The 17,898-nt window shown below is 50.8% G+C and overlaps 1 protein-coding gene across 1 annotated transcript; it reads right to left on the minus strand.

Moving 5' to 3' along the window:
• Positions 1 to 5,727: 5,727 nt before the first annotated feature.
• Positions 5,728 to 16,171, minus strand: Ambp (alpha-1-microglobulin/bikunin precursor). Its single transcript, XM_070012152.1, has 10 exons — positions 15,964 to 16,171; positions 14,708 to 14,850; positions 13,423 to 13,499; positions 12,577 to 12,693; positions 12,131 to 12,232; positions 11,411 to 11,457; positions 8,517 to 8,598; positions 7,348 to 7,515; positions 6,411 to 6,584; positions 5,728 to 5,846 (listed from the first exon to the last, which is right to left on the minus strand). Exons 1-10 carry the CDS (start codon positions 16,078 to 16,080, stop codon positions 5,815 to 5,817), a joined length of 1,059 nt encoding a protein of 352 aa, XP_069868253.1. The 5' UTR covers positions 16,081 to 16,171; the 3' UTR covers positions 5,728 to 5,814.
• Positions 16,172 to 17,898: the final 1,727 nt, after the last annotated feature.

Here is a 17,898-nt window from a genome sequence, read left to right on the forward strand (position 1 = left end):
CTTAGGATTTTGATTGTGGGTCCACAATACTGTCTTCGGGAACCAGTCCTGCACATTTCACCTCATGAGAGAATGAACCCAGATCTCCCCAATAGAGCCTTGGACAATGAAATGAACCAAATGGGCCATTTCCACATTCACTCCAGCAACCGTGGTCTCAGGAACACTATTCATACTCCTCTCCTGGAAAACAGCTAGGCATCAAGCTCGGGTCTCTACACCAGAAGATCTTCTGTCCACAGAGAATCAGGAATGGGGGTGGGGTGAGACAAACCAAATGTCACTCCCTAGAGAATATGGAAACAGGGACAGATTTTTCTGTTGGACCACTTCCTGGAAGATGAGCTACGGGCTGTTGATTACCAGATGCCTCCAGTCTGGCTGGGCTGCCAGAGACAGGGCCTTCACCGGTCACTTGGAACCACACAAGGAAGACAGGAGTTACCCACTGGTTGTGGTCAGGGTTGCAGGCTCTTGGAGCCCACCTTGACTCTGCTGGGAGCAGAGCTGGGCTGCTGGGCGTACAGGGCAGCTGGGAATTAAGAACAGGCATTCTGCTCTCTTGTAAAGCCACCAGCCAAGCCCAGATAAGGTTAGAACACTCAACATTCTGTTTGGGGCATGAGATGCTGGCTCTCCAGAAGGAAAACTAGTGAGTCATGTTCAACTCAAGGTTTGGGGTCATGGTTATCACCAACTCAATGGATTCTTTTGTGTGTATGTGTGTGTGTGTGTGTTGGCGCTCTACCACTGGAGCCATACCTCCACTTCTGGCTATTTGGTGGTTAATTGAAGAGTCTCATTGGACTTTCCTGCCCCAGCTGGCTTTGAATAGTAATCCTCAGATTTCAGCCTCCTGTGTAGCTAGGATTCAGGTTTGAGCCACCAGCCTCCAGCTCCAGTTCTTTTGCACTTCAGTACTTAGGACTTAAGTGTGCCAATGCAAGTTTGGTGTGAATGCCATTGGGTTCTATTGGGCAGCCTCACCTGCGTAGATAATAAGTTGATGGGCAGTCATTCCTCTTCTGGTTCCCCGGACAAGGTCATACATACCTCTCGGGCAGGCCATCCTTAAGGGCAAATCTTGCTGCCGCAGACAGCTGGATACAAATCCAAAGATCTCACAAGTCCAACCACTGGCTCCTTATCTCCAGCAATATCCAACTTACCAAACTCTAGTTCTGCCAAAGGACTAAGCCAGGCTCTTCCAGCTCATCCTGGTGCCTGACCTGGCCTTGACCTTCAGAAGGACGCTCGTCATCTCCTTCCCAGCTGTACTGCCACCCTAGTCATTCCACCACAGACTTTTGAGGGACGTGAGACCAGGGAGTTGGGGCGTTTCCTGTTCTCTGCAGTCCAGTGACAGATACAGCTTCCTTGAGCCACACGCTTCCCAGGACAAATGACCTCCGTTTGGACATCCACAGACCCAGATTACATCTCCACTTAGCTAGTGGCGTTCCCCTCCTCTCCCCCCCATGTCAGTTTGTTTTGCCAACAAAGCCCAAACCAAGGACCACAGTGTCATGGGTGGCCTCAGATTCAGAGTGGCCAGATGGTCTCAGGTCTGTGTGGAGTGATGATGCCAACCTGATGTATCAGCCAACATAGCTCTCCTGTTCCCAGTACCTAGGTCTACCTGCCAGGCCTCCCACCAGTGGCATTTAAAAAACAAGAAGCAGAGCAGATACTACCTGAGCAAAACTGCCTGCCATTCATTTCTTGGGGGCTCCCAGTACAGAAAGCCTTCTGTTGCATCACAAGTGGGAACATGCTGCCACCATCCAGCTGAGTAGCACTGAGGTCTTGGCTGGGGGAAATGACACTCAGGCTCCCTGGTGAGAAGGGACCACAGAGACACTGGATGAGAAGTCACAGATCCCAGGATTACAGGACAGAATTGAGACACCAGCAGTGGAGGCTGGCCAGGTCTGCTTTTGAGTTTCATTGGTTTTCTCCTGTACCCTCAAGAAACAGCAAGAGAAGACATCTGTAAGTCCTATTTCCTACTGTGAAGCTGAGCCTTGTCCCTGTTCTTGGGCCAGTCCTACCTCCCCTGGATTTATTAGGGTGCCCAGAGTGTGGGCACCTGGAAAGATGTCAGTGATGCAGCTCAGACTCTGGGTCTGTGCGGTCGCCAGAAGTCTGCAGTGATGGCAGCATGCGGATGGAGAAGGGAGGCCCATGAGATGCTACCTGGACCTTGTCATCTTGATGTCATGGGTGAAGAGGAAGGCATGGCTTGATGAGTAGCCTCCTAGCTGTGCCCTGGCCTTGGGACCAAGGCGACATCACTGTCTTTGGGATGTATTGGAAGGAGGCTGCTGGGGAGGCCCATGGTGCAGACAACCAGGAGGCTAAATGAGGTTCAGGCTGGGACCTGGAGACCATAGATGGAGCCCCTGTCCCAGCCCAGCCTCTGTCCCCCTGGGCAGTGGGAGAGCTGGGAGGACACACACCCCCACTTCACTGTGGCTAATGTTTGCTAGGCCAGTTTTGGTGAACCAATGATGACAGTGTTTTCCTCTTACGTTGACCTCCCATCTTTCCCCTTTTGGGGTCTTCTCGGGGATTTTTGTTGCTGTTCTTTTCCTTCTTGTCTCACTTGGGTCTGAAGATGGTGGTTAGAGGAGCCACTCTCGCCAAAAAGAGTCTGGTTCTGTACTAAAAGGCCCCTGCTCCCGCTTCAGTGCCGGGCAGGTGGGGTGGTCACTGTCCCATTCAGCCCTGACCCATCAAGGCCCCACCTACCCCCACATCCACCTGGCATCTTGACTCTTCGAACCAAAGTTCCTTAAAGGGGTCTAGGCCAGCCTTGTCCGCAACCTCAGGGGCCTGGGATTCTTGTGATACAGCCTGAAAACCCTGGTTGGCACAGACCATGGTGTCTTGAAACCAGCTGGAAGGAAGGCTCTCCCACATACAACCCAGGTGCCAGCCGGGCTCCTGGTCAAGGACCCTTGCCCACCCAGCCAGGGTAGGTGACTTCCCAAGTAGGGAACACACGTGTGGCCTGACGTGAGCCGGGCCTCTCTAGGCGGGAAAAAGCAGGAGCCACGCAGCAGGGGCTCCCAGACCCCAAGCATCAGGAAATCATTTTGTACAACCACCCGAAGCAGAGATATTTTTTAAGAAGTGTAAGTTATTTTTTAGTTGTTTTTCTGGATCCTACCTTTTTCTCCTCCCTTCACCCCCCACCTCCCACAACCTCACATTGGGTGATTCCGTTCACATCAGGTAAATCTCAAGAACGCCTTGGTGCCCCATCCCCCACAGCCCCTCCCCCACTCTGTGACATGTGCGTGCACTTCCATCCTGTTTCTGTAGTTAAAGACTTGCTAGGCAATACCATGGACACATTCTGACTGTGTCTCTCTTCACGTACAAGAAACTCAAGTCATCTTTAAAATAAAATTTTAAAAAAAAATTACAAAAAAAATTACAAAAAAAAAAACACCCAAACACACACATACATACACACACACACAAAAAAAATATCTTTTTTAGGCCAGAGTTTTCTACAGGTATTAATGAATATTTTTCTTAATCCTTATAAGTTTTATGTGTTTAATATTTCTTAATACCGGTAGCATTAATTTATACTTTTGTAGCAACACAATATTTTTATAAATAGCCAGTGCTTGGCTTAAGTCTTCACGGGGGTTTAGGCAGGGTTATCTTGGAGACCCTGTGTACCATGTACTGTATTTAAAAAATAAAAAAAGAAACAAAAACAAAAAGTTACCTAATGTCACTCTTGCTGTGTCGATTAACAAAAGACGTCTTTGGTGGTCTCCTGTCTTGTTGGCATGGGTCCAACAGTTTCCTAAGGAGTCACATTGCATGGGGGTTGATGGTTCTTGTTGTAATACATAAGCCCCCGAGCCCAAACTTGAGGGCTCATTTAGGGTTTTCTGTGTGTCCTTTGGGATTTTTGTTGTTGTTGTTGTTGTTATTGTTTTACTTTGTTTTGGTACCCTTTTCTCCATTTACAACCAAATCAGTCTCATGATGTTTTCAAAACTTTTACTGATGTCAAATGGAGAAAAAGAACAGGAAGAAAAAAAAATTTTACCAAGTAATAAAATTTTAAAAACTGAGCTGTTTAAATGTTGCTGTTTTTTACCTGTCTGTTTTTGTCTTCCCTTCCCTCCCTGCCCAAAAAAGTGGAACACTCCCAGGGAGAAAAGGAAGGTTCCACTAGCTCCTTCATTCAGAAGGAGAAGCCCCGAGCCCAGGATTCAGTAACCCCCCTCCCCAACCCCCGAATTCTCCCGTGATGCCCGGTTAGTTGTTCCCGAGGTGAAAACACATCCTTTTAACGATTTTGAGGATCAGTCGCTTCAAGGAGTTCATGTCAGTGTTGTATTTATGGTTTTATAATAAAACAACCTTTAGGAAGTTCCAGTGTGCGCTGGTTTTTCTTGGAATTGGGTTTGGGCCATGCCATCCTCTTAGCAGGCGAAGGATCAGAGATGGGTCACTAGGGGGACAGCTTGAATCCGGTGCCAAGGGGGACACTGAGGTTGGCTTGTGGGCTCCTCAGCGAGGCATCCCAGCTCAACCACTTTGATAGATGGAGGAGGAACGAGGAAGCCATGGCCTGTTTTGAGCTTGCTTGTCCAGCCTCATCCCCCAGGGAAGAACGGATGGGTTTAACCTCCAAGTTCTGCAAATCCAGTACCTGAAGCGCACCCTCTGGCCTGCCTGGTCCTGCTATCCTGTGGGCTCTTGTGCTTCTTTATCCAGAATCTTGGCTGCCTAAAAGGTGTGTATGCTTATAACATTGTTGGGGAAGGGGGGGGGGAGGGATCATTCGTTTCCTTGGAAGAGAATCCATAGCTCTTGCTCAGTTCCCAGTGGCCTCCACGTCTCAGAACCCTCCAGCGTGAGCCCTGACCACTTGCCCATATCCCAACACATCACAGTCTCAAGGACCATGCATGATTTTCTTTTCTTTTAAAGAAACGGAAGGCAGGTGGAGGGAGAAAAGGTCCTACCGAAAGACCAGCTGTGGCCTGCCCAGGAAGTAGAAAAGGCAACTTCTAAGGCAGCTGCTGTGCCAGAGCCTGTCAGGTAAAGCAACCACCTTGCTCTCTAGGTAAGTGAATGGGCAGAGCCTCCCTCTTCCCCACGCCCCCCCCCCCACACATAACTTGCTTGACTTAGTTGTGGGCAACTGAACTGGGAGGTGAGGCCCTCCCAGGGGCAGCAGCCCTGCCCTCCAGATGTTCCCATGGGCACCTCTTGCCTATGGAACACTGAAGGCACTTCATCTCCAGGGATGAAGTGACAGTCAAAGGAGGTAGGCACAGCTAGGATGGGAAGGGGGGATGACTTCAGGCCTTTGTGGCCAGTGGTCCTGAACCCCTAGGTATACCAGGGTACCAGTATTTCTTCTACTTCTGTGTCTCTGATGGCCCCTGTCTAACCTCTAGAAACAAATGCCTAGAGGGTCTTCTTTTCTAGCAACAAAATAATAAAATGAAACAAAATCCCAGCCCTTGCTAACTATTACGGAATAACAAGCTGTGATTTATGCTTCCTTCTTTGCCTGGCTGTGTCTTGTACTAAAACGTAGTGCAATCTTTGTTCCAACGCATACAGTTTTCACTTCTGGAGCCTTGGATTTGTCCCACCCCAGCTTCATCCCCTCCTCCCTGCCCTGCCCTGCCTGTACCATGTTACACTTATAATGTCAAGGAACAGGCTGGCTATGCAAACAGGTGTTGACAGTTTGGTTTTATTTGGACCCAGCTTGCATTGGGACAGACATTGACCACCCTTTTTGCTCACAGGCCAGCCAGCCAGCCATCAGTTGGACAATCGCAGCAGCTCCTCATCCCCTGTAAACATAAGAGAGGCTCAGGGGGTAGGCCCATGGGCTGGGATAGTCAGGGACTAGGGTCCTCCTGGGGAAAAGGAAGGCCAGAAATGTGCACTTGCTGAATGACTTCTTCTCAAACAGCATGCCACAGACTGCTCTGACTTCTCATCTTCTGATTTGCCTTGGGTGCCATTTTCTAGCAGAACTGTCAAGGCACTGAAATCTTAAAGTGGCCATTGTTTTCACTTGTTATAACTGGCAGCAGTTGCCTTTAGTTAAGTGCTAACTCTGTGCCAGGTACCCTGAAGACTGTGCTATTTTATAAGATAGAAAAGTGAGGCTCACAGTGCCCTGGTGTGCCAGCAGAATTGGCCAGCACTATTGGCTGCTAGCTACCCTGCATATCTGCTGTGGTTCCTGGCTCAAATGTCCTTACCAAGCCAAACCCAGCATAAGAAAGGACCTGAGCTTGGCCTATTGCACAGATGAGAAGTGGAGGCCCAGACAGTGGGCAGGCTGCTCGCATCGTACAGAGTTTCCCAACCCCTACCTGAGCTCTCCAACTGCACCCAGGACCTCTTACCATCACCAGGGACGCCACAGTACTCCTTGCACTCCTTCTCAGAGTAGAACTTGTTGCCGTTGCCTTGGCAACCCCCATAGGTGAAACGGACGCACTTCCCCTGGACAGCATCAAAGGCCCAGAGCTTGATGAAGCCTCGGCAGGGGCCTTGGACTATGGGGAGATTGCAGGCCGCTGTGGAGTGCAGACAAGTACAGAGCATTAGTAATCTGTGCAGCTGCCAACTGCACTCCACAAGAATGCAGAACCAGGAGAATTTGCATATCTAGCTGGTGTGTGTGTGTGTGTGTGTGTGTGTGTGTGTGTGTGTGTGTGTGTGTGTGTGTGTGTGTGTGTTGTGTGCATGTATGTGCACGTGTGTGCCGACACTAGGGCTCGAACTCAGGGCCTAGGTGCTATCCCTTAGCTTTTTTGTTGTTGGTTGTGGGACCTGGACTCTGGGCCTGAGCACTGTCCTTCAGCTCAAGGCTAGCTCTACCACTTGAGCCACGGCACCACTTCTGGCTTTTCCTGCTTATGTGGTACTGAGGAATGGAACCCAGGGCCTCGTGCATGCAAGGCAAGCACTCTACCACTGAGCCACCTTCCCAGCCCTCCCTTAGCGTTTTTGGCTCAGAGTTGGCACTCTACCACTTGAGCTATACCTCCACTTCCAACTTTTGGAGATAAGAGCCTCACGAACTCCTCCCCAGGCTGGCTTTGAACCATCAGCCTCCTGAGTAGCTAGGATTATAGGCATGAGCCACAGGTGCCGGCTCTGTGGTCACTCTTTTACAGATCCACAATAACAGAATAACTGTCTGAAGGCAGTGGAATTCCTATGACGTCAGGCAACTTGTCCTGCAATTCTGCCACTGGAAAACTTCTCAGCTCCCTGTTCATTGGCAGAGGATGGGCCTGAGAGTGAGGCATGCATAGAGGCAGGGGCTGCACGCACCCACAGTTCGGCAGGTCTGCAGACACTCCTTCTCAGAAACGAAGTTATTGCCGTTGCCCAAGCAGCCGCCATATGAGAAGGTCTCACAGGCCATGGATGTGCCATTGTAGAAGTACCTCTGGATCATCCCCAAGCAGGGACCTGCTGAGTGGCCCAGCTGGCAGGAATCTGATAAGAAGCAGAAGAGACACACTTACGGAATGCTTATGGTATACCTGTTATCTGGTTGCCTAGGGTGACCTTATCTATTGTCACCCCCTAGAAGAAGAATCATCAAACTATTCCCTGGAGGCAGAGCAGCTGCTTCTGACTCTCTCTAACTCTCTGAGAGGCAAAACTTGTCCAGGGACACAAAGAGTGAAAACCCCAAATCATGTCCACTGGACTCAAATGGTCATTTCACTCCTGTACATGAAACATTACCAGTGACCTGCAGTCCCATTGTTCCCTGGATTGGCCTTTTCTGTCCAGAGAACCCATAATAGTAATTGTTGATGATGCAAGCTCCAGTCCAAAGCCAGCCAGCCTGACCCCTTCACTGAGGTGCCACTGCTGAGCCTTTGCCCTCCTTGTCCCATGTCCCTGGACTGGTCCTTTCATAAGCCCCTCCTTGGATACATGGACTCAGGGTGAACCCCTTTTGGCCCTGGTAGTCTTTTGATCACCTCACACCCACATCCACTGAGATCCCCCAGCCTTTGGCCAACTCCTCCTCTTTTGGATCCATGACTCCCTCCCTTGGATCACTTCCTACCAGATAATCAGAAAAGATGAGACTGATGTCTCTGTGACCCCCAGCTACCACAAGGCCTGAGGCTAAGCAAGCTAAGTGTTGGCTGAGTCAAAGAGGCATTCATGAATGGTACCATCTATACACCTACATGCACAGCCTCCCATCCCAGCACAAGAGTCAGCCCAGCATGCGGTGATGCCCTTGTATAGCTCTGGAAACCAAGGCTTGGAGGCCACCCTCTAGCACAGACATAAGTCCTTTCCTGTGGAGCCGAGCATTTCTAAGCTCAGGATGGTACTTTCCATCCTTCTTTCATCCTTGACTGTCTAGCAGAGAGAGAGAGAGACTTCATGACAAGGAGGCAGCCAGGCCGAGTCATCCATGGTGCTCCTTTTGAGCTCTGCAGAAGCCAGCAAGGAGACGTGTACTCCATTACCTTCTTTCTTGGTGAAGTCAGATACCAGTGGCCCGGCCCCTGATCCTTCATTTTCTTGGGGAAGCACAGCCCGTCGAGCTCTCTGGGAGAAAAAAGAGAAGTCAATGTCGCAGAGATTCTGCCACTACTGCCCACCTGGATCCCTGCACCAGGCAAACAACCATGTGCCTTGGGAATCGACATGTAGACAGAAGCACACATGTCTACTTGCCTGGGGAATGAACTGCTATCTGAGGGCATCAACCTGAATTCCAGGTGAGCATTACATGGGCCAGTTGCCAGCAGAATCTCTGGGCACAGGGTCGCCTGGAGGGCTATCCCAGGCCAACTGAAAGGATGCACAAGGAAACTGCTGGCCCCCCAGTGGCCATTTGCTCACAGGTGATACCTGGAACTTGCAAATTCACTTACTAGTCAACCCCAGTCAGTACCTCAGAATGCAGTCTTATTTGGAAATAGGGCTAACAGCAAATGTAATTCATTACGTAGGGGTTGATAGCATGGGCGCTGGGCCAGTAGGTGTAGTGTTCTAATCAAAAGCAGGAATTTATGCTGCATACATGTGGTGTATACCAGTAATCCTAGTTACTTAGGATACTAAGATCTGAGGATCAAGGTTGAAGCCAGCCAGGGTAAAAAGTCTGAGACTCCATCTTCAATTAACCAACAAAAACCCAGACTAGCTGGGCACTGGTGGCTCATGCCTGTAATCCTAGCTACTCAGGATGTTGAGATCTGAGGATCCAAGTTCAAAGCCAGTGAAGTCTGTGAGGCTCTCTTATCTCCAATCAACCACAAAACAACAACAACAAAAAACACTGAAGTGGAGCTGTGACTCAGTAGTTGAGTGCTAGCTTTGAGCACAAAAGCTCAAGGACAGCATCCAGGCCCTGAGTTTAAGCCTCAAAACCCACCAAAAAAAAGCCAGACTGGAGGTGTGGCTCAAGTAGAAGAGCTCCAGCCGTGAGCAAGAAAGTCAAATGAGAATTCAAGGCCCTGAGTTCAAGCCTTGGTACCAGCACAAAGACCCACACCCAATGAGAACATGGCATGAAGGAAAGGCAGGGAGCCGGGAGACACATCTGCACGCCAAGGAACAATGACGTGACATCTTGCCTGCCAAACAGCAGCCAGAAGCTGGATGAGAGGCGGTGTCTAGAAGGAAGGACCCCACCTGCTCTCTGACGCCTTCATCCTGGATTTGTCACCTCTGAAGCTGTGAGTTAATGAACTTCTGTTGTTCAAACCTCCATGGAATATTGTTAGGGCAGTTCCAAGGTACCATTTCACAGAGCATCTTGGGAAAGTTCTTTTACCCTACCGCCTCCCCTCCTTGGCTTCACTGATGCTTTGTGGATGGACACAAAACACCTGGAGCTGATACTAAAGTAGAACGGGGAATTCAATTCACATTTAATAGGAGGAGGACCAGGAAGTAAAGGATGCCCTATCCCACCTACTAGGAAAACAAAAATCAAAAACCAGGACATGTGGCTAAAGCTGACCCAGCGGGGATAGGATAGAGCAAACTCATTCAGTGATTATTCATCCCCACCCTACGAGTGAATAAACAGAACAAGACAAGGAGCCAGAACGTGAATGACACAGTCGTGAGCCACTAGTTTCCTTGGTGGCTATCCGGGCAGCTGTCAGCTCTCAGCTGTGGGTCTGTTTGGAGTCTGCGTTCACCAAGGGGAGTCATCTCCTCCACTACTGTGCTCCTTCCTGGATGGGTCCACCTGGGGAATTAGGGACCTGCACCTTCGTGTCATTATGTGATGACCCTGAAGGTCATCCCAGCTGCAGAGATCCCTTAGGGCTAGCTGAGATGTTAGGACAGCATCACAGGTCACATCTCCTACCTTCATCTCTCCTCCCATTCACAGAACCCAACCTGGGAATCCTGAAGAAAACAACTCCAGAGCAAAAGAAACTGCCCACAGGGAAGCTGTCACAAGCAAGCTCTGGCTTCTGCACAGTGATGACCAATGTCTGGGCCATCAGTAGACTGACGTGGGCCACCTTGTGAGGGACAGGAAACATGACCTGGTAATAGTTCACCCAAGCAAAAGGGAGGCAGGAGACAGGCCATTGTTCTCAAGCCTGCAAGATTAATGGGCGATTTGGTCCCCCGTTATGTCATTTCAGCTATGGATTCATATTGGTGTACATGTAAATATATGCACATTGTATGTCTATATACACATCGGTGAAATAAATCAAGCTACATAACTTGCATGCTCTCAGATGAAAGCAAGAGTGAAGAAGGCATTGATTTGCAATGGAAGGGAAGCGTAAGGAACTGGAGAAGGTAGCAGAGCACACAGCTTCATGAGAAACCCCTTGTTTTCACGTTTACTGCCTTTTCCCCCCCTTACCAGTACCAGGATTTGAACCTAAGGCCTTGAGCCTTCTAGCACTTGAGACTCCTTTATTCAGGTTAATTGAAGATGGAGTCTCTCAGCCTTTTCTGCCCAGCCTGGCCTTGAATTTCAGTCCTCTAGATCTCAGTCTTTAAGTAGCTAGGATTATAGACTTGAGTCACCACCACCCAACAAGTTTACTGCTTTTTAGGAGAAATCAGTTGGCTTCATCTTCACATACTGAGTATCATTATCAAGTACTGAATGTTGGCATTTCAATATAAAATCAAGTGTTTTCCTTCCTTTAGGTGTTATGTGAAGAGCTTTTCCAACCTAGTCCTAATCTCTGGCACAACCCCCAGAGTAATTACCCATTTCACAGATGAGAAGAATGAGGTCCAGATAGGTGGAAGAACCAAGATCGAGTCCAGGTAGGTCACCTTCCAAACACTTGCCCATCCCAACCTGCCCCCACCCCAGCAGGGCCTGAGCAAGTGTGCAGAGCGGGTCGGGGAGGGGGGAGGTACTCACCGAGGGTGAGGTGGGCTCTGGCGCCTGCTCCCCGGGGATACATTCCCCTAGACAGAGGGCAGGGAAGAGGTGAATGGGAGACCAGGCTCTGGGGGAATCTGAGACCCAGATTTCTTTCATGGTACCCGGCCGACATCTTGCTGGGGATGTTCCTGTGCATCCCCTTATGTCATGAACGGCCCCGCCCACTTCCCTTGTTCTCAGTCTTGGTTGGAAAATGGACAGACTATTGTTACCGGCCATCCAGCCCACTCCTACCCGACGGCATCAGCAGCACCATCATCTCCATGGACAGAGATAGCACCTGTGTTCTAGTCACAGTGCTGTGGCCTTTGGTGGCTCTGTCTCATTGGCTCTCATGGCATCTTATAAGGGAGACACTGCTGGCCCATTGTACAGATGGGGAACACTGAACCTCCAACAGAAGTCTTGCAATTCAATTCAAACACATGCTCATAACTGCCAACAACCTCTTGTCTCCTAAAGAAAGGCCTTTGGACATGAAACACAGCCTCACTGGGATGCACAGCAGTAGAATGAGCCTACAAGCTGGTCTAATCCTGGCTCTGTGGTGCATTCTATCAGACTGGAACAGACATATTACTGAGCTGATTCTCTGTGATCCCTGTTCGTCATTGAGGATGATAGGAAAGACCCAGGGCCATGATGGGATGAAAAGGGAACCAAAATTCAATATGGCCCTAGGGGAGGAGCACTTACCTCTGTCAGCCAAGGTGAAGATGGAGTCCTGGGGGATGCCCATCCCCAGGGCCATCTCCCTGAACTCCTGCAGGAGGCTTTCCCTCACCTGTGGCTCCCGCCCTGCAGGTGGAAAACACAGGAGACCCTCAGAGACCCAAGTTCCAGGGCTACTGGGGCCCACATAACTTCCCCAGAGATTTTCATGTAGGGACCAAGAATCATTGACCCCTGCATTCCTGTGACGTGTGTGGGGGTGGATGGGCTCCCACAGAGGTCTCCTGGGGCCCCACTGGCTGGAGGCACTGGGGTTGGCATCAGAGACACACTGAAGAGGACCAGGCCCTGGGTGGGACTGACCCCTACCTCCTTCCCCTAACTGGAAAAAGCAAAACTCCTTACTCTTTCCCACCCCACGGCTCCTACATCAACAGCCTCCCCCTACCCCAGTTCCCACAGGCCTTTACCATACAGCTTGGCAGTTATGGTAGTTCCATGGTGGTGGTTGAACTTCTTGGTCAGAAAAATGGCATACTCATCGTAGTTGGTGTGAACCACATAGGATTCCATGGTTATGTTCCATTCTGTGTAGGAGTGGCCGTAGACCGAGGTCAGGGGTTAGGGGTTAGAAGTTGTTAGAGATTCATTACCCATCCCCTCCCATCTTGCCTTCATGTAGCTTTCCTGCCATTCATGCCTCCTGTGGATTCACCAATCCATACACCTGCAGTTTCTCCCCACCCATCCATCTATTCCTCATCCAGTATCATTAATTCACCCACTATCTCTTCACCAGAGGTCTTCTGTAAGTCCTTCCTTCTCTCTTCTCCTTTCTCTCCTCTCCTCTCTTCTTACTTCCCTCTTTTCCTCCTTGCCTTCCTCCTTTTCCCCTCTCTTGTCTCTCTCCTCCCTCCCTATCCTTCCTTTCTTTTCTTTCCTCCCTCCTTGCCTGCCTGCCCTCCCTTCCTCCCTCCCTCCTTCCTTCCTTCTTTCCTTCCTTCCTTCCTTCCTTCCTTCCTTCCTTCCTTCCCCATGTCATTGTTTATCCACTAGGTAACCAATAAGCTCAGCTATATGCCATTTGTAACTGTTTACTTGCCAATCATTTGTTCACTCATGTGTCCATCCATCCATTCAGACATTCACATTTTCACCTCTAATATAATTATCTGGCACACAGCATAGTCAATGAGCATTTGCTGAATAAATGAATAACTTCATGTCCCCTGTCACTCAGCAGCAGGCACTAGGGCAGAGAGCTGAAGACCTGAAGGGACTTGGGAGCACAAGAGGGAGGGCACCCACACACTTACTGGGTTTGTGGTAGATGAATTTCCCCACTGTGTTTGTCTTCTCATAAGTCGTGGAGGTCTCCTTGCACACACCTCTCCTGGAAATGAGCAAACCACAAGGAAGGAAAGCTCAGCTGGAGAGAGTTCAAATCCCTCTCAATGTCCTTTTTCACTTTTTTTGGAGTCATAGGATGACTTTGCACACGGATTCATGGGTCTGGGTCTTCTCTGGGTCTTCCTTGACCCATTTCCTCATCCATAAAATGAGAATGATACAGCTTCTACCTTACCTGGTTGTTGTGAGGTTCAAATGAGCAATGTGCACAGAGATGTAGATATGCTGTGTGTTTTGGCTATTATTGCCACAGGCTTTCTATTCAGCCACTGAACATGCCTCGGGATTTGCATGTGCTGGGCAGTGGGCTGGGCTCCCCATGCCAGCATAGGAACCCATCTCCCATGTCAGTGTTCACTGAGAGCCAGGTAGGCCAGTCAGGCAGATGAGTGGGTGTGACTTGACCCTGGGTAATCCAGGAGGGTTTCCTGGAGGAAGTAGCCTGGAACTGGACTCCTAAGGACTTACAGAATTAGCCAAAAAGGTAGGGAGAGGGCAGAGGCTCAATGGGAAAGAGGTGGAAGACTCACAAGGTGGGGGGTGGGGTGGGGGGAGGGATGCGAGGAGGTCATAGTACATCAGAAATGATGGAGAAAGTGTGGCAAGAGCCAGGAGAGGCCAGAAAATGGCATCAAAGGGGTCTTACTCCTGAGGGCACTGAGGAGCTATGGAAGGCTACTAAACACAGACAGGTGTTTTTGTTTTCTTTTTAAAGGTCTTTCTAATGGTTACAGACTGTTGACATTGGATGTGGAGAGAAGAGTAAAGTTGCAATGGACGATTAGGAAGGAAGGACGGAAGATGGCTTGAAGGAGTGCGGCTGCAGTTGGAAGGGGAGAACTGGACCCGGCTTCAAGATGGATTGAATAGACAGGGAAGCCAGAGTCCCTGGGGCAGGGCCCCTTCTCAGCTAACAAAACCGGTGTGTGGGGGGGGGGGGGGGGAGGGAGAGGAGGGGGAGGAGCTACTGTCACTACCACTATCTAGTTCTTTGGTACATGGAGTGTTGGGGGTGTGGTGTTTAAGATGTTCATGGGACCACTCCCCCTGGGCATGGGGAGGGGAGGGACTGGGGCTCCAGAGGCTTGGTCCTGGCTGGGAGCAGAGCTCTGATCTGTTTCCGGTTCAGGGTAGGGTGCTGGAGAGGGATCCTGGGGGAGGAGTCCCCAGTCCTTCCTGTGCCCCACTCACCGCCAGCGAGTGCTGGTCATGCTGATCTCGGCGTCCGTGGGTCCCCGTCCCAGCACCAGTGTGCTCACACTCATCTTGTCTGCCACAGTCTTCAGCCATGGGCAGGTGGAGCCAATGGCCAGGTTGAACCACTTCCCGTAGATCTAGAAGGCGCCACAAGCCAAGGACAGGACGTCAGTGCCCCTCCGTCTTCTCACTGACCAGCCCTTTGGAGGGAGGCATGCTGCCCGAGTCCCCCTCCCAGGCCACATTCCGTGAAGACGAGACTGCAGCTGCTCATGGGAACAGAGGTCCAAAGCTGGAGCCCTGTCTTTTGTTCCCCCATGGCAGAATGCCCTACCCCTCCCAAGACAGGCTCCAGCCCCACCGTGGCAGGTATTGGGTCTATGCCCCCATCAAGCTGTGCGGGATGGGGCCAGACAGCTGGCACTTCCTCCTGGTGGCACCTCAGAGAGTTGGAGGAGCCCCGTTCCCAGGCAATGGGCCATCCCAGCTTACCAGGAGGAAGGCCCTGCTCAGGGAGCCCCTCTCCACACCTGAAAGAGAGACCCTCACAGACCGGCATGGAGAAGAGTCTCCACGGGGTGCACAAGGTCCCGCTCACGGTCCCTGCACAATCTGAGTGAGAGTTGGGCTGCAGGCGGCTCTAGGGCTATGCTCACACAGACACATGTGCGTGCATGTACATGTACATGACCTGCAATACCTGCATACTCACACACATGCGCACAATAAGTGTACAGGCACACAGACACACCCCTGTGTCACACATATGTCCACCAAGACATGAAATACCCACACACATGTGTGTACACGTACTTCACAGACACGTACAGAGCACATGCATGTCCACCCCAGACCTTAGTGCTCCCTAGGCCCATGACTATTAATTACACCAGCCCCCATTCACCCTATGTTTGTCCTATGTTTGTTTACTTTTTCCTCCCATAATCCCACATTATGGGTCCCAGAGGTCACAAGTCACCGTGTGTGAATTGATCTTGGAGCCATTAGGATGGGGCAGGAGACTCACAGAATATCAAGTGAGCGTCGCACTGAATGAGTGACACATGGACAAAAGCTGCAGTTCCAGGGACCCCCCCAAGGACCCCCACCAATCAGAATAGCCAGGGCCCTGGGACAGACCCCTGGAGCTCCGCACAGGAGGACTGAGACCCCAGGACAGATGAGCATGTTTAGCTAGGCCCGGCAGCTTAGACTCTGCATCTGGCCACAGGGACCCTGGCCAGCCTTACCCGGAGGATGTCGAAGTTCTCCTGCACCTGAATGTCGTCTGGTGTGGTGGGCACGGGGCCGGCCTGTGCCACCGAGCAGGCGGTCAGTACCAGCAGCAGGTTTCCAATGCCCTGCATGGCTCCGGGTTCCTGTGTCTTGTGTGTCTCACTCACAGCCTGGTCTGAGGACAGAGGGGTCACCTGCCTGCCGGAGGCTGCAGTGGATTGGGGCTGGGGAAGGTGCCTGTGGCCTGTAGGGAGGCCTGGTGTTTGCTGTGCTCAGCCAGAGCCAATCAGGGCCCTGGGGCCAGGTCCGATCGATTGCTGAAGTCTGGCTGGGCTGATCCCTGCAGCCAGGAGGCTCTGGTCACCATCTCAAGGGGGCATTGGCCACACACAAGAGAAATGCTTCCCTATGGACCTCTACTTGCCACAAGGACATGTAAGGCTGAGGATGGGGGACAGGCACTAGACTTTGCTTCTGGATCATTCCAATGGACCACCAGATTGGACCCATTTCTCATGGGAACAAAAATCAAGACCCAGAGAGGGGAAGTGACCTAACACTACCAGGAAGGATCTGAGGCAGGGCCCAAACTGAAAGCCACACACAAACCCTGCCCCAGAGTTCTTCCTTTGGCCCTGGTGTCCTGTAGCCCTTGGCAAATAACTGCAAAGCTAATAATGAACCTGCACTTGGCACACCCCACCTCCTACCCCCTCCCCTCCCAAGAAGTGGCATCATTTCCCACCTTAACAAGGACTTGGGTCTCCAGGAAGCCCTGGGCCACTCACCTGGGAGAGGCAGCATTTCACAGGGATGGAGGAACCAGGGACTCTGGAACCAGGGGGGCCTACTCAGTGCCTCAGTTTCCTTATCTGTAAATGGGGTGACAATAGATTTGGGGTCCATGCATTGGGAGGAGAGTGTGAGCAGTAATGAGGTCCCTCGCTGATATATATTGAAAGCTGTGTGTGCCCGTGAAGGGGGAAACTGTACCCCCCCTAAACTTCATGACTACCCAGAACCTTGGGAGATGTGACCTCATTTATAGATGACATTGTTTAAGATGGGGGCTGTTGCTAAATCAAACCACCTGTGTTATTATAAGAGAACTGAGAGAGACACTGAGGGACATAGAGGGACAGAGGGACGCAGAGGGACGATGACTATGGGAAGATTAGGAAGACACCAAGTAGATGCCACTGTGGGTCAGTTATCAAGGCTGATCGATGGCCGCCACTACAGGCTGCAGGAGACAAGGGGCCAATCCCCCCCCCAGGACCTTCAGCCATGAACTGTTTCCAACAGCCTGGTCTCCAATGCCCAGCCTCCAGTACTATGAGAGGATACATCTATGTGTTTATCTTACTGTTACTACCAGTTTCAAGTTCTTTGCTACAGCAGCTTGGACCACAGTCCTATTTATTCCTCTGGAGTAGTTGGGATTCCAAGTGCATACTGCTGCACCCAGCTTCGTGGTTGAAATAAGATCTCATGCACTTTTTGCCCTGGCTAGCCTCCAACCACAATCCTCCTAATCTCCACTTCCCAACTAGCTACTGGGATTACAGGCGTGCATCCCTGTACCTAGTATAGGTTTAAATCTTTTAAATGGGAATTAAAAAAAAAGAAACCCAGAACTCAAATTCTTGCCCATCATACCACAGTCTTTCTTGATGAAAAAGTTATCTCTTCCAGGAGTTAAAGCTTCTCTTCTCCCTTCCTCCTTGCTTGCTGGCATGGGACATTTCCTTCACCCTGCAGCTTCCTGTGGGAGCTGGTGCCCTCCAGACATGCATTTCTGAGTACAGCCCTCCCCACCCCCTGATCATAGGAGAACCGCGGGGGAGGGGGATTCCTCTATTTAGCCAGTGTATGAACAAATGGTAAGTTTTGTCCCTTCTACAAGATCCAGTTTATGTTTCTCCTTTGCTGGTATCCAGATCAAGTAT

This window comes from Dipodomys merriami, unplaced genomic scaffold (assembly GCF_024711535.1).
Source record: "Dipodomys merriami isolate MVZ:Mamm:240054 unplaced genomic scaffold, mDipMer1.0.p SCAF_11, whole genome shotgun sequence".
NCBI lineage: Eukaryota > Metazoa > Chordata > Mammalia > Rodentia > Heteromyidae > Dipodomys > Dipodomys merriami.